The sequence below is a fragment of the Hyaena hyaena genome, unplaced genomic scaffold (genome assembly GCF_003009895.1).
Source record: "Hyaena hyaena isolate Hyena2069 unplaced genomic scaffold, ASM300989v1 scaffold_13, whole genome shotgun sequence".
NCBI lineage: Eukaryota > Metazoa > Chordata > Mammalia > Carnivora > Hyaenidae > Hyaena > Hyaena hyaena.
The window spans coordinates 3718006-3742747 of NW_024080645.1; the positions used below are offsets into that span (position 1 = coordinate 3718006).

Sequence of the window (24742 nt, forward strand, 5' to 3'; positions counted from 1 at the left end):
TCTGCACTTCCCTCACCCACGCATGTGCACTCTCTCTCAAAAATAAGCATTTAAAAAGGAGGAAACTCAGACTCTCAGCCCCACCACAGACACGGATCAGAATCTGCGCGTTCATGAAATCCGCAGGTGGTCTGATGCAGGGCTGTTCGAGAAGCACTTTCCATCTCTCTCCTGTTCTTCCCCTTCCGGGAGGGCCGGTTGGGTCCTCTCTGCAGCAAGGAGGGGGCTCCGTAGTTGACCTATTCTGAACCTCACACCTGTGTCTGGGGAGTCCCCCACATTATGAGTCTCTCCAGGCCCAGGAGGGGAATCCAGGGGGACCGATAGTCACCGAAGAGGCCTTGCTTTTGCAGGACCGGGGGGTTCTTCCGGCTTGGCTTCCCCATCCCCGCTCGGATGTCTCTTCCATACACATGCCTGGGGACTGCGGGATGGTCACCTTGCAGTCCAACCAGAGTCCTCTAGGAGAGTCCGTCACAGCCATCCTAGAAAGTCAGTAATGATCTTTCACGAGGGTCACACGGTCACACTTAGCAGCTGTCTTCCCTGCATCTCCTCAGACAGAACCCAGAAGGAAGGAGAGTTGAGCCAGTATGTAGGGAGAAGACATTTTATTGGGATGTTGCTGCAGAAATAGCTACAGGAAGCTGGGAAGACAGAAGATGCTCCCCCCACACAGGCCGCTGGGGGACCCACAGGGAGGGGACTGCGGGGGGCCTGGTAATGACAGAGGGCAGGAGGCGCCCCGGAAGCTATCTGGCATGAGGAATCTGCTAAGAGAAAGAGAGAGAGGAAAGAGAGGCGGCTAACAGCCCAGATGTCGTGAGGGAGAGAGAAGCAGAGGTCAGAGAGGTCAGAGCCCTCAGGAATCACTGGGTCAGGGCCTGCACCACGTCCTTCACCAGCATGGTGCCGATCACCATCTTCTCGCTGTTGACGGTCAGCTGCGCAGTCCCGGTGGGCCGGGCGTCCAGCGTCAGCAGGACCAGGCTCCCGCTGGTCAGTGTCCTCCCCGCAAATCTGTGGTGAGGACAGAGGAGGGGGCTCAGCCTTTGGGCACCGGGACCCCCTTCAGGGCAGGCTCCCCTCCCCACCAAAGCCCATCTCTTCCCCTCTGCTGGGGGCTTAGTACCTGTACTCATCAGAGGTCCCACAAGGGACACGACCCAGATTGGCGACGGCAGTCACTTTCTGCACCACAATGTGGTCGCTCCGACAGGTGTCCGGGAGCGTGAGCTTCTCTGTGATCTCGCTCATGCCTGTCAGCTTCCCTGGGGACAGAGGTCATAATGAGGGCAGAGGCCCCGCTGGGTCCAGGGGCTGGCACCTGCGTGTGACCACTGAGCGTCCTCACCAAGTTCTCCCTCAGGCGGGACAGGCCTCCCACTAAAAGCAGGTCTGACTCTCTGTCTTGTACAGGGGCTACTTCCCTCCTGGACCACACCCTCCTTCGGGAAGTCAGCCCCCCCCCTCCCCCCCAGGGCTCTCTCCATGTTGTCCACCAAAGACTGACCCAGCACTTCCCTGATGTCAGACATCCGGGCTGCCATCCCCTTGGGGAGGAGGGACCAGTGGACATGGTGGCCAGTCAGCTTGCAGAGGAGCTCGAGGCAACAGCTCGGGCCCAGGCCAGAGCTCCACAAGCCCCCAGGCCCTCCAACCCCTCCCCCACAGGGCTGACCTCTCCGCGCTCCGCACTCTGGGCCCGCACTCTAGGCCAGCATGCGGCACCCTCGGTCCGCCCTGCTGCCGCCCCGCCCCTCCTCTACTCCGCGCTCCGCACTCTGGGCCCGCACTCTAGGCCAGCATGCGGCACCCTCGGTCCGCCCTGCTGCCGCCCCGCCCCTCCTCTACTGCAGGCCCCGCCCCCTCTCCTGCCGCCCCGCCCCCCTCTCCTGCCGGCCCCGCCCCCCTACCTGCCGCGCCCCGCCCCCTCCCCTGCCGGCCCCGCCCCTCCTCTCCTGCCGCCCCCGCCCCTCTTCATTCCCGACTATTTCCTTGCCCCGTTCCTTCACTCTCCCCATGTCCAAGTCTCCAAGTCCCTAAAAAGTCCCCCCTGGAAGCAAGACGCCCTCATCATGCCAATGCCGTGTGTCCCTCCCATTCATGGCCAAAGTCCTCCCAAGAGAGCTCCATTTCCTCAAGCCCTGGTCTCCCCCAACCCCCTGCAGATGGCCTCTGTCCCCCCTTTGCCATGACCGGCTCTCTGATGTGGGCAGCAGCCTCCTGTCTGCTGGGCTGAAGGTCTTGGGTCATCCTGTAGACCACCCCAGGGCACTCCTGTGCCTTCTCACTCCTCCTGGTTCCCCTTCCACCTCTCACTCCGTCCCTTCTCTCATCCCTCCCCTCCTTCTTCTCAGGGAGAATACAGGCTTTCCACGGGGAAGTTCCTTGGCATTATCTCCCCACCCATCTCTCTCCGGGAAGATCTGACTCATGCTCACAGCTTCGGCTATCACCTCCATCACCTCCGTCCTCATGACTCCGGCCTAGAGGTGTTTCTGGGGCACAGCCCGCATCCTCAGCTGCTTATTAAACACCTCCTCCTGAATTTCCCAAATGCACCTCACAGTCCTCTTATCTGAAACCAGCCATGATCTTCCCTCCTCCCCTGCCTAACCCATTCCTCCTCCTCCGAGATGAGGGGCTCGGCAAAGTACAGGCCACCGGCCAGATCCGGCCTCCCAGCTGTACGGCCCATGATGGTTTTATACTTTTAAAATGTTGGGGGGAGGGGGAATCAAAAGATTAATATTTCATGACATATGAGAATTATGTGAAATTCAAATTTAAGTGTCCATAAATAGAATTTTATTGGAACACAGCCATGCTCACTCATTTACACGTTGTGTGAACGGAGCTGAGTAACTGTAGCAGAGACCACGTGGCCCGCAAAGCCCAAAACATTTGCTCTCCAGCCCATTACAGGAAAAAAAGTCTGGCAACTCCCAGTCTAGGGGAAAAGCACCGGAGTTCTCCCTGCCATCCTCACATACCTCCCTCTTCTCCTTCTCAGGGCAGCTGCCCATGGCTCCCCGCTTCCGTCTACCCACCCCTGCCCCGCCTTCCCTCTGCTGTGGCTCTCATCCTGTTTCCCACCTTCTCTCACCGGATCCACTACAACAGGCTTATAAACAGGCACAGAATTTCGGCCAAGTGAGTGGCGGGTCAGAATTTCGAGCCAGGACTCACGAAGCCCCATGTTTCTCCTACCTCTATTCCCCTCTGCAAGCTGCCCCGTCCAGTCTGGGCAGCTGTGGGTGCGGCCAGACCCCCCTCCCCCCTTGCTGAGGCAGAGGTCTGAAGCTGGCCCCTTCTTCAGACACCTTCAGCGACCTCTGCACAGTTAGGAAAATGAAGTCAAATAAAGTCCTAATCTCTGTCACAGTGGAGGTGGACCTCATAACTTGGCTGACCCCTTCCAGCTCTGAAATTCTGGTACTGAAATTCTTTAGCACAGCATTCAAGGCTTCCAGAAACTGGACCAGACATCTCGTTTTCAGCTTTGTTCTCACTCCCTCTCTGTGCTACAGACTCAACTCCAAACCAAACTGTCTTTCTCCCCAATTCCTGCAAACTTTCACCAACACGTACTCATGATATTTCCCCAAGCTGGAATGCTGGCCTAGAATTTTCTGCCTAGCTGAGTCCCGCTCTCTCCAAAGCCTCACTGAAGCGTCCCACTCTCTGTGAAGCCTTTGCCGGAGGCACAAGCTCTGAAGATGCCGAGACTCCCCGTGGGTGGTGCTGAGCCCCTCCCTGTCTGCCCCAGGAAGCACTTACCCTGTTCCTTCTTGAACTCGTTCTCGCTCATGAACACAGGAGCCATCAGCTCCCCAACGGGTGGCTGAATGGAGACATAGAACTGCCGGGTTTGGGTACTGGGGTGGAGGCGGAGGTGGAGGAAATGGAGGGAGAGAAAATGAAATGAGCCATCTTTTCCCCTCACCTCCCATTTTGGAGGCAACAAAGGGTAAGAGACGATCTGAGGGCTTAGGATGGCTTCTGAACGCAGCAGGTCGTGATGTATCCCTGACATTCTGCCCCCTCCTTCCCCTAGCCCACCCTCCCACCCCACCCTGAGTTGGATACACACCACAGCTGGAAGTTGGCTGCCTGGGTTGAGTCACAGAAATTAATGCCCATTACAGCAGTGACGGATTCTCCAGGTGCCAGGGACTCTGCAGTGGTATGAGGCAGGGCAAGGGGGACAGGGAGAGACACTGTCACCTGATAGGTCTGGAAGCCAGACCCACTCTCCCCTCCACTGCCAGAGCTGACCACCCCTCTATGCACTCCCAACCTTCTGGGTCCCTGCAGGTATTTCCTGGTTTTCTCCTGAACTCTAAAAACTCTTTTCCCACCCACCCTCACCCCATATAAGTCAGTCCTAAAACAACCAAGGCCCATACTGTCTGCCTCAAGCACCGTCTGCCCTGATACAGACACACTTGTTTCCTAGTCTGCATTGTCTACTAGGGCGCAATCATGTTAGATGTCCTCTCTGTGCCCTCATGGCCTGGCCTGGCACAGAGAGGGCATCAGCAGCTACAGAAAGACTGACGCTGCCCAGAAGCCCCCTTCTCTACTATGTCCAAGGCCCTCCATACCAATTTCCGGAAACTCCTGGATGCTGATGCCGGCGGGCAGTTTGGGGGTGCCCACGTGCAGGCCCTTGATGGGGGTATCAGAGCTGTTGGAGAAGTGGATGTGCACAGATACCATGTGGGGGTCCCCAGAGAAAGGCTGGCGACTGAAGGTGTAGTCCACAGCCAGCCCCTCGCCGGCTACACGGTGGAGCAGTTCTTGCCTCCCAACACCTAACACTGGACTCAGCAGCTGGAGGGGAGGAGGACCAGTAAGGAAATGAACAAGGAGAGCACCTGTCCCTGTCTTGTCCTCACCTGGGCTCACCCAGCAGTGGGGACTCAAAGCTATCCCCTACATCACACCTCCCCCAACAAATCCACACTGTCAGATGCACCCCAAACATGTGCCCTTCCCCCATCCCACTCACCGAGGGCACCAGCGGGGAGTCTGTGAGCGTCAGGCCCTCCAGGTCAGTAGCCAGACTGGTGGACACGATTGTGGGGGGAGACACAGGCTGGACACTGGGAGGGGTGACTGTGGGAGTAGATGAGGAAGGCTATGATGAGGGAGGCAACGTGGAATTGGCTTGGCTTGAGCAGGGGACCCAGAACTCAGGGAGCAGACAGTTCAGCACCATGGACAGCGAAGCACGGGGCACCCTGGGGGCTCTTACTGGGAATACCGGCTCCTATATCCCAACCCCAGCACCTGGGGAGGCTGTCCTGCTGCCCTCTAGGACCCAAAAGTGTGTTCCGTCTGCTTCCTCTGCCCCGGAGCCCTGGGCAACCTAATCCAGAGCTCCCACGGACCTTCCTAAGCCACCTTCCCAAGCTCTTCCCCCAAACTCACAATCCTCTAGGTCAAGCAGGGAGATCTCCTTGGCTACTGGAGCACTTTTGCCACTGGGAGGCTGAAAGAGAAAAATGGGATGCAGGTGAGGAGAGCACCTGGCCTGTTCTGGGTTGGGTAGATGATGCTATGGCCTATTCTAGACGGTGGGGAGATGACTGGCCCGTCTCAGGATGTGGGGAAGCCCCTGGCCCATAGGCCCAGCCCCCTTTCTACCCCAAGGCTCTCACTGTTTTTTTCCTCGAAGGGGCAGGTTCCGCCTGCTCTTCCTCTGTCTCTGATGTCCTCTCAGACTCTGATGAACCACTGCTGGAATCGCTGCCCTCCTCTGAGGATGAACCTTCTCCCTGGCCCTCGGGCACCTTCTTCCTCTTTTTCATCTTCCTCTTCTCACCTTCCTCCTCACTCTGTTCACTGGAGGAAAGCGGGCAAATGGGGCTCAGGGCCAGCCCGGACACACCTGCCCTTGCCTCAAAGAAGAGCAGGAAAAGCCTGGGAAAGTCAGGGGCGGGGAGGGAGCCCGAGCCAGTAGGGCACAGCTGAGCTCCTCTGTCTGGGCCCCAGTGAGAGCTTTAAACAGGCCTGGGTCCCTGCCCCCCCAGTGCTTCTCCCCACTGCTCCCACGAGGGGCAGGCCCAGCACGGAGACCCCTGCAGCCAGCCACGGCAGTCATCCTGGGAGTGCACTGGGGGGCTGCAGGCCCCAGCAGATCAGGGGTTCTTAGAGTGGCTATGGCTGAGCATCCCCCTCCTCTTCCCGAGGAAACCCCCACCCCACCGCCGCCCAGCCATCTGGCTGGCTCCCCTCTTACCTCTCACTGCTCCTCTCTTTCTCCTCCGCCTGGTCCTCACTATCAGACTCACTGCTGGACTCCCCGGAGCCGCTCTCGCTGCTGCTCTTACTGTCCGAGGCACTCTCGGACTCGGGGTCTGTGGAGGAACGGTCTCAGGCCCCTCCCTGTGTGCAGACCTCCTGGGTCCAGAGCAGGCGCCCTGGGCTCCTAGCTTGGCTCAGCACTGAACCTGCAACCCCCTGAGCGGCCCCCAGCCCCAGACGCCAACCGCACCAACCAGGAGACAGGTGGACGCTTACGGGACACACAATCCCTCCGGTCCACTGACTCACAACCCGGTGCACACAAGCCAGGGTACGACCCCGTGGGCACACGAGACCGTGTGAAGCACAGAGTCCCCAGCTCGGCGCTCTCCTCACCGCTGTCTGCAGACTCTGTGGGGCCTGACTCCGCCTCTGAGTCGGAATAGAAGGGTTTCTCCTTCTCCTTCCTCTTCTCCCGATTGGAGCACTTGGTCCATTCCGGTACCTGGAAATGGGGGTGGGGCGAGACGAGCATTAAATCACGGCTGGGGAGGAGGAAAGAAAGCACCAGGCCTCTTTGCCTCTCACCCTGCCTCTTCTTGGGCCCTACTGGGGCCTGTCTCTGAGAGGGAAGGATGAGGGGGAGGAGGTGCTGCTCACACGGGGGAGGGAAAGGGGCAGCACTACACACAAAGCAGGGGGCACACGGGCAGGGGAACCTCCGTGTATTCGCCCAACAGGCCCACGTGGGTCTCAATAAGGGACAGATCTTCTTCCTGCGTGGGGGGAGGGTGTCAGGAGGGTGGGCCGCATTGCCGGGCTCTCTGCTAGCCACACACACACAAATCGAACCCTTCACCCTGCTGACCTCCACGTTTCGCACAGATGGGTCTGGGGCCTCCTCTGGCCAGTCTGGGAGCTCCTGGTAGCCCGTGGCTTTGGCATTGAGCAGGTGGGACAATGAGCCCAGCTGGAAGTGGTCCCGGTCTGGGGGCAGGGTTAGAGGTCAGCCCAGTGGTGGGGTTAGGAAATGCCCTGGGGGTTGTCTCCCAGGTGGAGGCGTGATTCTGGCTGGGACCCCCTATCGAGGTGGACAGCAGGGGTGGGTGTGTCCTGTTCGGGTTCCTCCACCCTGAGGGCACCTTCAGGTCCACCGGCAGGAAGGTAAGGTTGTCCGGCCTGGCTCAAGCAGGGGCTGAGGGGTGGGGGCAGGTGGGATTGCGGGGAGGGCAGGGTGATGGTGTGGAGAGAGGCTCCAGGCCCATCTGCGTGGTTCTGCCTCATGGGGAGGCAGATATATGAGCGTGGCTTCTCTTCAAGGCAATGGGGGCCGTGTGCCTCAGCACGGCCCGGCTCGGGAAGGAGGCCTAGACGGGATGAGGACAGCAGCTGTGGAGAAGAGGCTGGCCAGGCGGGGCAAGGAGGGGAAGGCATGCCTCGTCAGGCTCTGGACCCTGTGGGGAGGGCTGAGCAGTCTGAATGGGGGTGGGAACGAGTCAAAGCCAGAGGTCCAGCCCGTGGTATTGGAGACTTGGGAGTGGGGATGGGGTTGGGGAGGAGAAAGGGACTTCCTCCTTCCTGGGAGATGTTCAAATCCGCCCCATCCCTCAGAATCTCCCCATTCCAGAGGTCCAGGGAAGGAAAAAAAAAAAAAAATCAACAAAAAGACCCAGGAGAACCGAGCTTTGTGAAGGAAGGCTCCACTCCTGTATAGATTCCGAGGTCCAGGGAACCACCTGGGCGACTGTCCCCTCCCAGCCTCTCTCAGGGCCCCATCACAGGACACGAGCCCAAGAACAGAGGCAAGGCTGAAGGCCCAGCATTTAGGCTGAGCTCCAGTGACAGCCCAGAGCACCGGCAACTTCCCTCTCAGGACTCTTACAAATATATACCTCTCCTCTGAATGCAGTTTGACTTCCTGCCTTCCGGGGTCCTCGGTATGTAAACCTTGATACATAGTGCTGGCTCGGGGAGGGAGGTGGACCGGGGGCCAGATAAGAGAGGAGCAGGGCCATGCTGGCTGGGAGAGCAGGGACTCGGGTGAGTAAGCCCCAGGTGCTGCAGGAGGGGCGGGCTGGGGGGCAGCGAGACTGGCACTTCTCCTGAAGTCCTGATGTCTGGCTAAGACTGGGACCTCAGGGGGAAGATATGGTCTGGGGTCCTCGCCAGCTCCCCTCCTTACCCCCCCTCCCCCTCCCCGCAGGTTACCCTTGACTTCAGCTCCCACCTTTGAAGGATGACTCCAACACTGGGGCTGGTTTGGGTGCCAGGAAGAGCTTCTTGGCATGGCGGCTGAGGGCCCCACCCTGCTCCGAGGGGACGATCAGCTGCCGGGTGAAGCGCGCTCGGTCACGAATGTCATAGTTCTGGTCGTACTTGGCCAGGCTCAGCACGTACTGGGTCAGCAGCTTGGTCTGGAGGACGAGAGGTGGGTCGGCCACGGTCAGAGAGGGTGGGGACACACGGGGCCTGCAGCGGGTTCCGTAAGCCCCCACCTCCACGCGGTGCCTCTCTCCCTGCTGACGGGCAGCTGCCTCCACCCACTTCCTCTCCCCCCTGCCCTCCCAACCCTCTGCCTTTCCTCTCCGGTCCCTGGCCCTGACTCTGCCTCCCAACCCCGGCTCCGACAGCTGCTGAGGCCGGGCTCAAGAGGCGGCCCCTTTGGAATCTCCTCCCTCTTGGCCATGAGCTCCATTCTTCCCAAGTCTGAGGTCCCCACTGCCCCAGGCCCAGCTCCTACCCCTCCTCCAGGCAGGGCCAGTCTCTCTACTCTGGGATGCTAGGGTGAGTAGAGGTCTGGAACATTCTGCCAGAAACCTCAGGGTTCCCAGCCCCCACCACACAGAAGAAAACTAGACAAAAGAAGGTGTTGGTAGGGGACACATGGGGATCCCGTTGGGAGGGGCTGTCCTCACGCCCCATTGATCCACATGGTACATTCTGAGCAGCCCAGAGTCTCAGAGGCCATGACCTGCCCTGAAAAGTTCTGATGAGATCAGAGCAAACTGCAGCTGCCTGTGGGTTTGCTGGAGTCACGTGGGGTCCACTGTCTGCAATCAAGAATTCCACATCCCGGGACCCCAAATCTTGACTTCTGCCTTGATCCTGGCCTGCTCTAACCTGCCTTTAGGACCTGACAGGTAGCAGCTGTCATTCTAGTGCTAAGCGTAAGGAGCTTCACACGATCTCGTGTAACTTCCACAAGCATTCCAAGAGGTACATGCGATTGCTCCCACTTACAGAAGAGAAGCCAAGTCAGAAGTGACCTCTCTCAGATTAAGGAGCCAGTCAGTGCTGCTTCTAGGCCTGGGCCCGCGGAGCCGGCAATCCACCTGCTTCCCCGCACTGCCTACCTGCTGACGTAAGGGGGCGGCCCCCATCCGAGTCTCCATCTCTTATGAGCGAGACAGAACCACCAAGTACATGCATCTCATGGCCGCACAGCCAGACTGCCTGGGGCAGCAGGACTCAACAGAGGAGTCTGGAACCAACCTTGGTCTTCGTGAGGCTTATGGACGTCCAGCCATGGACATGGCCGATTCAGGTAACCCACTGGGAGCATCAGGAAGACACCCATGAGGTTTAGCTCCCAGATGCTGACCCAGAATCAGAGCCGATGCTGTGGCAAGACTAGAAAGCCACTGTGACTCTCTCGTACCCACAGCATGGGCCACAGGGATTTCGGCGTCCTCGCCTTCAGCTCAGTCCCTTCCGGCAACCAGAGAGCCTGCAACACTGATCCCATCGCAGAAAAGTACTCTCAACTCCGAACTCTCCTAGGTAGGACACCTTGCAATGGACTTCATCACAGACCTTCCCCTCCCTGGGCCAGACATCATCTAACTAGTCATGGCGGCCGGATGCCCTTACCAACACGGTCCAGTATCAAGACGCTGCTGATTCCCCTCTACAGACTTCCCAGCTGGCTGATCAGACTCTTGCCCTCCCCCACGTCGTTGCCTTGGTTCCAGAAGGAAGTGTTAAAGATTTGGCTCATCTGTCCACAGACTCAACAGCCTATCAGCAACCAACACAGGAAGGGGCTGGTTCACCCACCTCAACGCTGCAAGATTTGCTTATAACAATTCATTCCCCTTCTCCACCCCAAGAACCCATTCATCAGAAATCACAGCATCCAGTCTGCGCCACCAAGACCCTCACCTCGCTCAGCCGGGATGTGCAGGATTTACGGGCGGCTCAAGAGGGTCTCTGAGTCACACCTCAGCGCACCAAGGACAGAACAAGGTTCCCACGACTGGTGGGAATTCTTCCAAGGGAGAATTTTAAGTGAGGAACATCGACTCCTTTTTTTTTCAATATTTATTTTTTTGGGAGGAGATCACAAGTGGGGAAAGGAAGAGAGGATCTGAAGTGGGCTCTGCACTGACAGGCTGTCAGCACGGAGCCCGATGCGGGGCTCAAACTCATGAACCATGAGATCATGACCTGAGCCAAAGTTGGACCCTCAGCCCGACTGAGCCACCCAGGTGCCCCACATGGGCTCCTTTTCAAGAACTGATGCCAACACACCTGCTACCTGGCAACCACCTGTTAAATCATACTGGGAAACTGGCTCTTCAAAAAAGTAAAGCAAAATACATCCTGACCTCATGTATAAAAATAAGCTCTAGAAGGATGTGGCACAGATTTTAAGGTCCTCTCCCACAATCCCTGCTTCCTGGTGCTGCTCCTTATGTAATCCCCTTTCTCTGAGTGTGGCAAGACCTGAAGCTTGCTTCTGACCAATAGGCTATGGCAAAGGTGATGGGGGTGAAACAGAATCCCACAGTTATGTTTCATTTTCTAAGACTCGCTCGAGGGGGGCCTGGGTGGCTCAGGTGGTTAAGCATCCAACTCTTGATTTCGGCTCGGGTCATGATCTTATGGTTTGTGGGATGGAGCCCTGCGTTGGGCTCTGTGCTGACAGCACAGAGGCTGCTTGGGATCCTCTCTTTCTCTCTGCCCCTTCCTAGCTTGCACTCTCTTCCTCTCTCTCAAAATAAACAAACATCAAAAAAAAAAAGACTTGCTCTAAAGGCTTTTTCCCTTGTGGCTTTGAAGAAATAAGGAGCCATGTTGGGAGACCCCCTTGGCAAGGGTAGTCTCCAGCTGACAGCGAGCCAGAAGCCAGGGCCTCAATCCCACCATCCGAAGGAACTGCATCCAACCACCAGCCGTGCCAGCTCGGAAGTGAACCCTTCCCGGCAAAGCCTCCAGAGGAGAGTCCAGCCTTTATCAATATCTCAACCACAGCCTAGCAGAAGACCAAATGAAGCCAGGCCTAGACCCTTGGCCCACAGAAATTGCAAGAAAATAAGCATGTTGTTTTAAGTCACTAAGTTTATGGTAACTTACTACACAGCAAGAGAAAACAAGGATGGATTTAAAAAATATACAAATAGGAAAAAATCTAGAGGAAATTATAGGGGAAATATTTAATTGATACATCAATGGGGAAACAACTTTCTAACTATGAAACAGAAACGAGAAAGTTAACACGGGGGTGCCTGGGTGGCTCAGTCAGTTAGGTGTCTGACTTCGGCTCAGGTCAGGAGCTCGCAGTTCATGGGTTCGAGCCCCGCGTCAGGCTTTGTGCTGACACCTCAGGGCCTGGAGCCTGCTTCAGATTCTGTGTCTTTCTCTCTCTGCCCCTCTCCTGCTTGTGTTCTGTCTCTCTCTCAAAAATAAATAAAAACATTTTTAAAAAGTTAATACATTAAAGAAGACACAGATGTGCAACTTCTGGGTGACTTTTACAGGGACCAGAAATGTGTTTTTTTTTTAAGCTAAGGAAATAAATTATAAGATTAATGGTGGTCTTTTCTAAGTGGTAGACCTATGGCTAATTTAAACTTTTAATTATTATTTTTCTAGGTTTTCCAAATGCATTATGATGAACAAGCATTACTTTTATATTTAAAAAAAGTTAACTTTTCTTTTAATTTTCCAGAACTTTATCAAAATCTTCCATCCACTACAGAGGCCAGATTTGAGCCCTCACCAGGCCCGCAGCGGAGCCTCCTCCCACACATCCGCCTGACATATAGGAAAGGCAAACTCACGCCCAAAAGAACTCCAGGCAGCTGCCCTCGGGTGCCATACCTCACCCCCAGGTGTAATGACCACCTTCACTTCAAGTCTTCTGTGAGTGCATCTTTTATCAGAGCTTTTGTGGCCTCTGGCCTGGAACTGGATTATCTGCTAAGCCAGAGGGGGGCAGACCTTCATCTTGGCCATCCCCTAGGCCTCAGCCGGGGCTGGGATCTGGCACGCGCTGGGAGCAGTAAGTTGGGAACAGCTGGGATTGCTGTGGCCCATAGCAGGCCCAGAATGTCACCCACGATACTGGGAGGGGAAGTAGCCCCACTGTTTTGCAAGAACATCCTCCTCTCTCCCAGTATGCCAAGGATTCCCTTTTCTCCAGCACTCTGAGAACAGGCTGGGAAGAAAAAACGGACAAGGGGAAGGTGGGAGGGAGCTCCCTTGACTGAATCAAAGAACCATCCTCAAGGGCCTGTGCCTGGGAGGACCCACCTTCAGGTCAAAGGTGCCCGGAGGTCCGTGTCCATTTGCCTGAACAGCCTACTCTGCGTGCCCTGTTGGGGCTGGGACCCCTGCGTCCTGTCAAGGAGAAGAGTTCGGCCGGACATGCCCACACTCTCTGTGCCAACCCTGATGACAGTCCTCATGGCTCTGTGCTGTGGTACTGTTTCCCCGCCTCGGCTCTGAGCATTTGGAGGCCAGTCACTGATGGTCACTGTCCCAGGACACGACTCCGTGCCACGCATGGAGGAAACACACGCCAGATAAAGCAATGAAACAAGTGCACACGTAGCTAAGAGTGACAACGCGGGGAAATGCCATGTGGACACGCCCAGGCCCACGCGAGCACGCGGACGTCACACGTCACCATCCCGGGGCTCAGGGCTCCTGCTCGGACCTCAGCCTATCTGGGTGGCTCCCCGCCCACATGGCTGCGCCGTGTCAGATGTTCCTCGCACCTGTTCCTTCCTCCCCTCCGAACAAAGGAGGCACACAAATATTTGTTCAGTGACTGAACGCTTCCCCAGACTTCTCTCTGCAACCCGCTTCGCCCACAATACTGATGCTCGCAGACTCGGCCCTTCACGGCTCCGTGGGCGAGTGCTACTCTTTCCAACTCCTGACGAGTGTCCCAGCCCATGATGGCCCTGCCTGCCCAGCTCGAGTCCCGGGGCCCACCCTAGCCCCCGTGGGTCAAAGGAACCACTGACGAAGCACAGGTGCTCCCATCTAAAGACTCCACGGGATGGCAAAGCAGCCACCTGCCTGCCAGCAGGGGCGTCACAGTCTCCAGGGGCGTCCACAATCCGCCTGCCTTTTTCTAGAAAGGGCAGAGAGTAACTATTTTAGGCTTTGTGGACCGTATAGACTCTCATAACTAGTCAACTCTGCTGTTGTAACACAATAGCCTCCATAGACAGTAAACGAATGAATGAACATGACTGCATCCCAATAAAACTTTATTTACAAACACGGACAGCAGGCCAGATTTGCTCCACCAGCAATATAGTTTGCCAACCTCTACCTCCCTTCGCTAAGTGGGGCAGTGAGTGTGGGAACTGCCATGGCGCCGGCGTCTCCAGCCCCTTTAAGCTCTGCACATTACACTTGATTCTCAGGAGAATCTCCTGGGACCATCTCAGGAGCTGCTAGACACTCAAGAGGCTTTTAATATCCTGATATTCCCCTTAGTTGAGCCATGCCCTTGGCCATGCAGAGATTTGTCCTCATATCCCTGGCAGACACTGGCCAAACATCACCACGCTTTGGGAAGAAGGACAGGCCACATCTCCTGGGACATATGTTCTCCCACCAGTGCTTGTCATCACTGGCCTCTCCCTCAATCCCACCCAGCCGTGGTCTTTAAGGCCCCATTATTCCAAAGGCGGCAGGTAGGAACATTCCCATAGGCAGACCGGAGGTCACAGCCGCCCAGGAGAGCCTCTTCAACTATGGCCACCACCCCTACCCGGCCCCTGGGTCCTCAGAGCAGCTGTGGGCACCAGAGGGATGGGTTACAGGGAGAGACTAGATCCTTGCCCTGAACTCTCTCATCAGAAAGACATGCTGGACTTCACACCTACCTGGTGAGGGCCCACTGACTGCTCCCTGGACTGTTTCTGGGGCCCAGGGTGTTTTAGGGGGCATCTCTCAATCCTTACCTGCTTAGAGTTGGTCAGGTAGAGCTTGGCTGCCAGGTTGATGACCTGCAGCTTGACAATGTCCTCCTCTGCCGTGAAGGACTTGGCCATTTTCCTCAGGACGTCAGGCGCAATCTTGGGGACGTGCTCACAGTACTCGCCGATGAGCCACAGGATGCTGGCCCGGGCCATGGGCACCTGTGGGTGCGCGAGAGGAGTCAAGACTGGGGTTCACATGGAAATGTGGGCGGGCACATGGCCTGCCAGGGAAATGGCATTCCTCCCACGTGCTGGGCTGGGAACCGTGGGGTTCATGCCCCCGTCCTGTGGGACGGAGAGTAGAAGGTGGGCATTTCCTGAGTGGCATCCCCGCTCTGCCTTTGGGGTTCACTAGCATGCGCAAGGCTTTCAAACCCCAAAGTCAGTCCTGGTCTTGTCTAACAGACTGATTTTCTAGATCCATTGTGCCCTCTGTGTTTTAGTTCCATGCTATTCTTCCTGGACCTTCAAGGAATGCCTTATCTTAACACTTCAACTTACCGATGCAACAGCAAAACACTAGGCCTTTCCAGTGCACCCTCGGCCACCCTCAGCCAGAGCTTTAGAGAAAACATGAGCGGTGGCACAGGCCAGGGAGCTCAGCAAGGGACCCACGAATCTTGGGCAACAAGTCAGGGTCGCCTGGTCCCATCTGTTCCCTTTTTCCACCTGCAGACCCGTGCAGGACCAGCACGGAAGGTGTGGAAGGTGATTCTATTAAGGCTAGTGCGTTTAATTACAGGCTTTTAAAATCATGAGAAGGACACCGGGATGGGGGGGATGGGCAACAGGAGGTTCTTCCTCACCTGGATGTTGTCCGTGAGCTTCGCCAGGTGCTTGATGATCTCTCCGTGCTGTGCTGGCTGCATCTGCAGCAGCTTCTTAATGACAACCACTGACTCTGCGACCACCAGCTCTGCAGGGCGGGAAGGGGGCACGGGAGCCCAGGGCAGTCAGGTGACCACACGCAGGCCGACGGATGCCCATGCCATGCCCCCAGACCCTTGGCTCTCTTCCACAACCCCATGCACTCCTCCGGTGGCCCTCGGGGACACGGGAACACTTAAGACACTAATGGAGGGACAGAGGGACGAACGTGCATTGTGCCTGGACAGACAGGTGCACACCCTCTGGTCATCCAGGTCGGACACGCAAACAAGCACTGACCGTCGCGGTTGGACAGCAGCTGCACCAGGCCGTTGAGGCAGGTGTCACGGACTCGGCCGATGTTAGTTGCACAGCGTCCGATGGCCTGGATCGTGGCCGCTACAAAGTCCTTGTCCATGCTGCGAATGTAGGTCTGGGGGACACCACAACGCAGTGACCCCCAGCAGGCAGTGCTCCTCAGTGATTCTGTGGGCTTGTGGGTGGCCTTCAGGGAAGCTCGTCACCCCTCATTCAATCACTCATTGTGCTAGAGGCTGAACTCTGGGAGAGTGAGCCCTCAGCCACCGTGCGGTGACTCCCTGAGCCCAGAGCCGGCAGAAGGCTCTGGGAGGGGCCTGACAATACTTTCTCCACTTTGGGCTCCTAAGAGAAGGTGGGCCCCTCGGGCCGGTTCTCACTGAGCACAGGGAGCTGCGGGCACCTCTCGGGGCCCCTCCGGCTGGGAGCTGGCCCGGCCCCTACCTGGAATTCCCTCAGGACAGTAGGGATGTTGGTCTCATTGGCCAGGTTGGTCAACACTTCCAGCTGCAGGGAGACAACAAACGGGCAGGGTGGCCTGCGGGCTTTCCGTGCCTCCATGACCCCTCACTCCAAACACACTTCACAGACCGGAAAACACGCCTATGGATGCCCCGTACCCAGCCTTAAGCTGATGAAGGAAATGACAGATTGGGAAACTTGCCCAAAAGGCAGGAGGACCAGTTTGCCTCTTAAGTGGGTGCCCTGACAGAGGATGCTCATAGTATGATCCTGTCACCTCTCCGCCTCCGTTGTAAACAAAGCCTCCTGTTGCTTTTAGGCTAAAGAGCAACGTCCTTACCGTGGTCTATAAATCCCTGTAGGATCTGACCACTGCCTACCTCTGTTCTCACACCAGTCTCCCCCTTGCTCTCTGTGTCCCTGTCATACCAGCCTCCTGTCAGACCACTTCCTGCCTCAGGTCCTTTGCATGTACTGTTTCTTCCACGGGAGCAGTTCTTGCCATTCCTGCCTCTGTATCTGCCTAGACAATTCATGTTCACTTCTCAGGCCTCAGGTCAAGCCTTGCCTCCGGGAGGAGAGCTTCTCCGGCATAAGACTAGATCATGTTTTCCTAGTCTATGCTCTGACAGCCCTCTGCACTTCTCTTTCTTACCATATTTCTCAAGTGGCTTTCTACACTTGTTTGGGATTGGCTGCCCAATGTCTCCTTCTCACCCCAACTGGACTGTAAGTTCCCCAAAGGCAAGGTGTCTGATGAGCCTGCCGTGGCTCGCACCCCTAGATCTAGCTGTAACTGATACACAGTAGATGTTCAGAGGGTCACAATTAACTGCTGCTGAAATTACTCAATAAGGCAGAGCAGGAATGGAATGTGGGTATGGGCTTCTGACACTTTTTCTGTGAGTGTGTGTTTGCATAAAAGCCTGAGGGGGAAGACATGTGGGGGCGAGAACACTGGGTGTAAGACAGGAGAGTGCAGCCGGCAAAGTATGAATTTTCGAGTCAACAGGACTGACTCTGGGGTAGCGCCTCACCTCCGTGGGTCTACATTTTTATAAGATGGAGATAATGTACACTTCCTGAGGTTATTATGAAAATCAGGTTTCTTCACGTGTGAAAAGGGACAGATGTCTATTGGATCATAGGCAAAGGGCAGTTTCCTCCCCTGGCCCCACCCCCATTAACTTGGCTTCCTGAGCAAATACCCTTGGCTGGAGGGGCCACCGGCCCAGCCCCAGAAATAGGTGGGCACCAAGGTGACCACTGTGGATATCCGAGTGGGTTGGTGGGAGCAGGAAGGGGGTGGAAAGGGATCAGGCACTTCTGTCCATCACTCACCTTCAGGATCTTGATCTGGGTGGGGTCGGTGGATCTGATGTAGAAGCTCTTCAGGTAGGGCTCGAACATACCCTGGCGCGAGAGAAGCAGCCCCAGACGGAGGCTTCTCCAGAGCTACCCCACCTCTCCTGATCCGGGGCCCCGAATCCTTCCCGCCTCGTCACTGCCCTTCCCACCCTCCTCTCAGATCTGACCGGGTCTTTCTTCACCAAGTTCTCCTCCCTCGGTGCCCTCAGAATCCAGGCCCTGCGTCTCCCGCGTTTGGGGTCTCCCCTCTGCCATACTCTGCACAGCTGAGCACTCCCCATCCTGCCTGTCCCCAGTGGCCCCCGCCACCACCCTGCACCCGCAGGAGCCACCCCTCGGACTGCGAGGGCAGGCTGGGTCACTTGCTCACCCGGCGCTTGATGGACATGGTGGCCACGTTCTGGAGCACCACGTACTGCACCTCACTACGGAGAGGACAGGACAGAGGTATCTGGCCCCACCACTGGGACCAAGGGCAGCAGGTGGAGGGAAGGGAGGCGGGCCAAAGAGGAGGGCGGGGTAGGCGCCAGTCGGAGGGCAAGACAGAGGCTGGTATAGAGTGGAGAGGTGGGGGAGGACACGGGGCGGGCGGGATGCACCCAGGGTGGGAGAGACGCTGGCAGGACCCGCCCACCCATCCGGGTGTGGACAGCCCACGCTGCGGGCGGGGCGGGTCAGCCCTTGGTGTGGGCGGGGCGGGGGCGGGCCAGCCACCACTCCCGTGTGGGCGGGGCGGGCCAGCCACCACGCCCCCGTGTGGGCGGGACGGGTCAGCCCTTGGTGTGGGCGGGGCAGACCAGCCACCACTCCCCCGTGTGGGCGGGGCGAGACCGGGGCGGGTCAGCCCCTGGTGTGGGCGGGGCGGGCCGCACCTGTGGCTGCGCAGCAGTCGCACTAGCGCCTTGGCGATGACGCCCACCTCCGCCTTGGGCGCCAGGTGGAAGTAGAGCTGCGCCACCGCCATGACCACGGCGGCGCTGCGGCTCTGCAGCAGCGGCTTCGTGTTGCGCAGCAGCAGCCGGTGGTCGGGGTCCATGACATAGGGCTTGCGGGCGGGCAGCGTGGAGGTGGCCGTCTCCTCCGAGCCCGGGGCCTTGGCCTCGTCCTCTTCCGAGCCGTAGAAGGCTTTCTCCGGGTTCTCCTCCAGCAGAGATTCCTGGAGGCGGAGACGGGGGGGGGGGNGCGCCTTGGCGATGACGCCCACCTCCGCCTTGGGCGCCAGGTGGAAGTAGAGCTGCGCCACCGCCATGACCACGGCGGCGCTGCGGCTCTGCAGCAGCGGCTTCGTGTTGCGCAGCAGCAGCCGGTGGTCGGGGTCCATGACATAGGGCTTGCGGGCGGGCAGCGTGGAGGTGGCCGTCTCCTCCGAGCCCGGGGCCTTGGCCTCGTCCTCTTCCGAGCCGTAGAAGGCTTTCTCCGGGTTCTCCTCCAGCAGAGATTCCTGGAGGCGGAGACGGGGGGAGGTGGGAAGACGGTGGGCGGGGGAAACCTCCTCGCGGCCGCCCCCCCCCCCCACGCTGCCCGGGCCGGGGCCACTCACGTTCTGGGTGGGGCTCAGGAACTGCGTGCGCGCGTAGCGGGTGAGCATGCTGATGATGACCACCTGCCCCCACTCCTCCACGTCGATGAGCAGGTTACAGAGCTTCCGGTAGTTCTTGTGAATCAGGTCGATGCGCTCAGGGCAGACCTCCTCGAAGGCCATCACCACGCTGCCCGCCACCAGCTGGGGGACGCACGGTGGCAAGAGGATCAACCGCAAGGGCAGAGGGTCCCTGCCGCGTCTCGTTTCCACCACGCATCCCTGAGCGCCCATGTACCCACCGTGGTCTTGTCTGCCAGAAGTTTCTCGATGACCTCGATCAGCTGGTCCTTCTGGTCTGAATCCAAACTGAAGGAGAAACTGTTAAGAGGGATTTGCCCCTCCCCCACCTCCCACCTTCCTAATATTTGCCAAGACTGTGCTCACTTCCCCCACCCCAACCTATTTGTTAAGAAGTGTGAGCTGCCACCACCACAGTTCTCCATCTCTATCACTTCCCCAAACCGTCTTAAACCATCTGAGCATAAACGAAAGGCCATCTGCAAGACTTGGGAGAGGCCAGGGGTGGGCGGGGGCTTGGGAACCACTCCCCTGAGCAGTTAGGGGCGCGGCTGGGGCATACCTGTAGAGTTTAGGGATGGCGTGAGCAGCTGTTTTCCGTACATAGGGTGACATGTCCGACGCAGCTTCCTTGATGGCCAGCATCATGATGGGCACGATGATGGGCACCCGGATGCTAGACAGGACGCGGAGGGCACTGGCCCGAATCAGCTGGTTGGGGTCCTAAGAGCAGAGGTGCAGGCAGAGCCATGAGAGGGCACAGTGGCCTGATGGGAAGGCCACACCTGTGGAACTCACTGTCCCTAGCTACCACCTGTTCTTGCCTCCCTGCACAATGTGCCAGTGCTAGGTACCTGGGGGGAGGGGGTACCACATGAGAGAACTGACTGTCGGTCCCCGCTAGGGACATCTGAGGCCCGAACAGTTGTGGCAATGGCTTGCTTCACTTTCAGGAAGAGTAAAAATCTTTCCGAATACCTAAAGTTCCTGAATCACCTCCTGATCCCTGCATGGGGGTGGGGGTCTTTGTGTTGACGCCAGGGCTGACTGCCAGCAAATGCAAGCTGGCCTCCCTTCCAAAGAGTTGGTTAACACTCCTTCCTCCCAGCAACCTCCCAAAAATTGCTGTTCTTCCTCTTCCTCCAGCGTTTAAAACAGAATAGGTGTGCAGGCCCCTCCTCTTTGCTCCTATCCCTTCCAATCCGCACCTGAGAAGAGCCTTAGACACCGTGTATTGTAATCACGGGTGAGGGGCAGCGGTAGCTGTAAATTGCTGTGAGTCTTTTTTTTTTATTAAAAAAAATTTGTTTAATGTTTCTTTTTGAGAGAGAGAGAGAGCAGGAGCAGGGGAGGGGCAGAGAGAGACACACAGAATCCAAAGCAAGCTCCAGGCTCCCAGCTGTCAGCACAGAGCCTGACAGCTTGAACTCATGAACCTCGAGATCATGACCAGAGCTAGACTTGAACGCATGAGCCTTGAGATCATGACCTGAGCCAAAGTTGAAGCTTAAGCAACTGAGCCACCCAGACGCCCCTGCTGAGAATTTCACTGAATGATGGGCAGCGAGAGAGGTATTGGAACACTAAAGAGCAGACTCTCCGCTGATGTTCTAAAATGGAGGGGGGCGCCTGGGTGGCTCAGTTGGTTAAGCGTCCGACTTGGGCTCAGGTCATGATCTCACAGTTCGTGGGTTCGAGCCCCGCGTCATCCTCTGTGCTGACAGCTCAGAGCCTGGAGCCTGTTTCAGATTCTGTATCTTCCTCTCTCTCTGCCTCCCCCTCTTGTACTGTCTCTCTCTCTGTCTCAGAAATAAAATAAAATGGAGAAAGAATATCCACAAAATGACGGGGGAAGATGATGGTAACCCCATCAAAATTCTAGAATTGATTCTTAAACACATGGTTTAGAATCACTTATTTAAAAAGCAAGAGTCTGTATTTTCTTAGAGTCAAATCGTATCATATCCACTGCTATAACCTGTATTTCTTCTCCCCCCCCCCTTTATTTGGAAATGATTATAGATCCACAGGAGACTACTAAAAAAAAAAACCACACATTTTCCATTCTGATAGGGTAACTAGGCTGGTCGATATTAACACTGTGTATCTTGATTTCAGCAAGGCACTGGAGGGAGTCTCAGCACGTCCCGGACTGCCGTTTTTGATGCAGGCCTTTTGTTTCACTTAATATGTAAGTGTTTTAAGAGCAGAATTCATATCTATTTTGTCTCTGTATCCCCACAGCCCTTTACACATGAAAGGTGTTAAGAACTTTCTCTGCTACTGAATAAGATCCTTTCTAACAAGATAAGAAAATGCCAGCTGACTGTAATTAGATGGATCCACAACGTGGTAAAACGTTGTACTTGGGGAAGGTTTATTAACAGGTCGGTGTCGCCTGGAAACATGACATGCCACGGGACTCATAATCTGATGCCCTGGTCTGTACAGTTCGTCAACATCTTGGAGGAAGACACAAAATCAGGACAAGATTGAGATTTAGAGCCGCCCTGAATTCGATGTGATGCTGAACCCATAAAAGAAAACATAATACGGTTTCATAAGGGATTCAAGGGACCAACTGCATAAAGACAAGATGTAGGGAGACCTGGGTTATCTGACTGCTCACTGGAGGTTTGTCTGAACTGAGCCACCCACCTTAGCGGGCTGCTAAGAAATCAGTCTCAGGCTGGGTGGATAAAAAGAAGGGAGAAACATGGATGGAAATGAATGGGTCTAATGTGCAGGAGAGCCCAAAACCTTTAGCAACAACAGAAACAAAATGAATTTTAGACGAACACATCTATCATATGATACCATTTACTAAACAATACTGCATATTATTTACAAACGTGTAAATAAGCAGCGAAAGAATAAACACATGCATATGAATTATAAACAGGAGAAGACACATGGGGGCTTTGGCTGTTGACAAGAGTTTCATTTCTTATGCTGGGTATATAGCTATTCCTTTTATTATTCTTTGTGCCTTTTGTTGAGTCTGAAATTTTAAAAATTATAGCTATGAAGGTTTGGATCAATATAATGCTTTTTACTTATTTAAAAAAATTTTTTTAACATTTTATTTATTTCTGAGAGAGGAAGAGAGACAGCATGAGCAGCAGAGGGTCAGAGAGAGAGGGAGACACAGAATCCAAAACAGGCTCCAGGCTCTGAGCTAGCTGTCAGCACAGAGCCCGATGCAGGGCTCGAACCCACAAACAGTGAGATCATGACCCGAACCCACAAACAGTGAGATCATGACCTGAGCTGAAGTCGGACGCTTAACCGACTGAACCACCCAGGCGCCCCAATATAATGCTTTTTAAAAAAAAAGTTGTGTTTGTCTGAAAATGGAGCGACTTCCTTATGAAGGAGTGACATCTCTGTCACTGGAGATGACCTGGCAGATATGTTCTAGAGCAAAGGTTGGCACACCACAGCCCTCGGCCAGATCTGTCTTCTGCCTTTTTTATAAATCAAAACTTACTGGAAGCTGGCCAGGCCCACTCACGTATGGCTTCTCACACACTTCAAGGGCAAATTTGAGTGGCTGCAGGATTGAGGCTGTCTGGCCTACAAGCCTATCTTACTATCTGGCAGGATGTAGAAAAAGTTTGCCGACTCCTGTTCTAGAGAAATCATTGCACTGAATGGACTAAGTGGGCTCTGGGGTTTTTTTGTTTTAATGTTTATTCTTTTTTTTTTAATTTTTTAAAATGTTATATTTATTTCTGAGAGAGGGAGAGAGACAGTGTGAGCTGAGGAGGGTCAGAGAGAGAGGGAGACACAGAATCTGAAGCAGCTCCAGGCTCCGAGCTGTCAGCACAGAGCCCGACGTGGGGCTTCAACCCACGAACCATGAGATCATGACCTGAGGCAAAGTCGAACGCTTAACTCACTGAGCCACCCAGGCGCCTCAATGTTTATTCATTTTTGAGAGAGAGAGAAAGAGCTAGAGCAGGGGAGGAACAGGGAGAGAAGGGAACACAGAATCTGAAGCCGGCTCCAGGGTCTGAGCTGTCAGCACAGAGCCCGATGCAGGGCTTGAACCCATGAACCATGTGATCATGACCTGAGCCGAAGTCCGATGCTTAACCAACTGAACTACCCATGTGCCCCTCTGATTTTCTAAAAGGGGAAATTCAGGGGCTGTAGAAACTACAGCTAAATATAAATCTGTCTGTGCAAAAAATTCCAGAATGGTTCTTATAAAATGATTTAACCCTGATTCAAACCAAAAGGTTACTTGCCAATCTAGATAGACTGATAGATTGATCCTGTGGTTCTGACTTAAAAGTTAACGCACGGAGCGCCTGGGTGGCTCAGTCAGTTAAGTGGCCGACTTCAGCTCAGGTCATGATCTCACAGTTCAGAGTTCAAGCCCTGTGTCGGGCTCTGTGCTGACAGCTCAGAGCCTGGAGCCTGCTTCAGATTCTGTGTCTCCTTCTCTCTCTGACCCTCCCCTGCTCATGCTCTCGGTCTCTCAGAAATAAATAAAACATTAAAAAATTAAAAAAAAAAAAGAAAGTCCTTTTGGAAACGTCCCTTTCCTTACCCTCCCAACTTCAGAGTATACAACACGTCACTCCTGCAGCCCCAGAGCTGCTCTCTGTCCACGAGTCCCGTCCTCGCGCTTTCATCAAATCATCTTTTTGCACAAAGTCCTCTCGAGAATTCTTGGCCGTGGGCTCCGGACCCAACCCACCTCCAGCACTTAAGACCACGTGAGCACCGGGCCTCTTCTCTGACCCTGACCTCCCGCCCTCGGCAGACGGGGAGGGGCCTCCAGACCGAGTGCCGCGCACAGGCCTCTGCCTGGGCTGCGCCTCCCGCACAGCGGCCACGGAAGCCACGGAAGCCACGGAAGCTGGGCTGGCGGGCAACTGACCTTGAGGCCGCGCTGGAAGGTGGAGATGGACAGCAGGGCCAGGTCTTGCTGCTCCTCGGCGTAGCGCACCAGGTACACGTACACCAGCTTCTTCACCTGGGCGAGGAGGCTCCTCAGCAGCACGCCCCCCCCCCAGGTCACCCCCGGCCAGCCCTGGTGGCGCGAAAGCATCCCGGGCAGCCCTGGGTCCTTAACTCGGACCTCCCTCTGCTTCGGGGACTTGTAAACAGCGTCTTCTCCCCAGCAAGTCGGGCCCCGGGGGCTCAAAGGCCCCTCTCCGCACCCCACCCGGCCGGGGCTTACCCATTGGGGGTGGGCACGCGAGACCCCTCCCCCGGGGCTGCCTACCTCTATGTTCTTACAGGCCACGTTCTTCACCACGGCGGGAAACAGGTCTGAGGCGTTCTTTCCCCTGGCGATCATCTGGGGGCGGGGGCCAAGGTAGGGGAGAAGGGAGGAGGCCCACACTTAGGAGGGGTCCGTGGCAAGGAGGCCAGAAGAGCGGCTCTTTGATCCCTCCCCCACACCAGGGGGGCCCCTCCCCCACTCACCGCCACGATCCTCTTCATGGCCTCCAGCTTGAGGGAATCTTTATTGGTGTCCAGCATCTCCTTCAGGTCATCGTGCCTGGGGGGGGGGGGAGGGGGCACAGGAGGTCAGCGGAGGGCAAGAGGGTGGGGCTGGGGGCATCCGTCCCCAGGATCCAGGCAGAAAGAAGGGACACGGCCAGGGGACTTGGGGTCAGGAGAAACGTGGCCA

The 24742-nt window shown here is 56.2% G+C and overlaps 1 protein-coding gene across 1 annotated transcript in view; it reads right to left on the minus strand.

Annotated features, from left to right (window-relative positions):
• Positions 1–594: 594 nt before the first annotated feature.
• AP3B2 (adaptor related protein complex 3 subunit beta 2) overlaps positions 595–24742 on the minus strand; it is a 33047-nt gene continuing 8899 nt past the window's right edge. The window contains exons 2-26 of the mRNA XM_039217263.1: positions 24535–24610; positions 24332–24406; positions 23984–24079; positions 19655–19815; positions 19314–19380; positions 19033–19215; positions 18365–18648; positions 17863–17917; positions 17466–17537; positions 16107–16169; positions 15645–15777; positions 15284–15393; positions 14460–14636; positions 8483–8669; positions 7124–7242; positions 6652–6760; positions 6251–6368; positions 5670–5853; positions 5440–5500; positions 5018–5124; positions 4611–4839; positions 4097–4181; positions 3784–3881; positions 1133–1271; positions 595–1020 (exon numbers count right to left, since the gene is read on the minus strand). Of these exons, the coding sequence (XP_039073194.1) occupies positions 870–1020; positions 1133–1271; positions 3784–3881; positions 4097–4181; positions 4611–4839; positions 5018–5124; positions 5440–5500; positions 5670–5853; positions 6251–6368; positions 6652–6760; positions 7124–7242; positions 8483–8669; positions 14460–14636; positions 15284–15393; positions 15645–15777; positions 16107–16169; positions 17466–17537; positions 17863–17917; positions 18365–18648; positions 19033–19215; positions 19314–19380; positions 19655–19815; positions 23984–24079; positions 24332–24406; positions 24535–24610 (3139 nt within the window). The 3' untranslated portion in view covers positions 595–869. The remainder of the gene's footprint in view (positions 1021–1132; positions 1272–3783; positions 3882–4096; positions 4182–4610; positions 4840–5017; positions 5125–5439; positions 5501–5669; positions 5854–6250; positions 6369–6651; positions 6761–7123; positions 7243–8482; positions 8670–14459; positions 14637–15283; positions 15394–15644; positions 15778–16106; positions 16170–17465; positions 17538–17862; positions 17918–18364; positions 18649–19032; positions 19216–19313; positions 19381–19654; positions 19816–23983; positions 24080–24331; positions 24407–24534; positions 24611–24742) is intronic.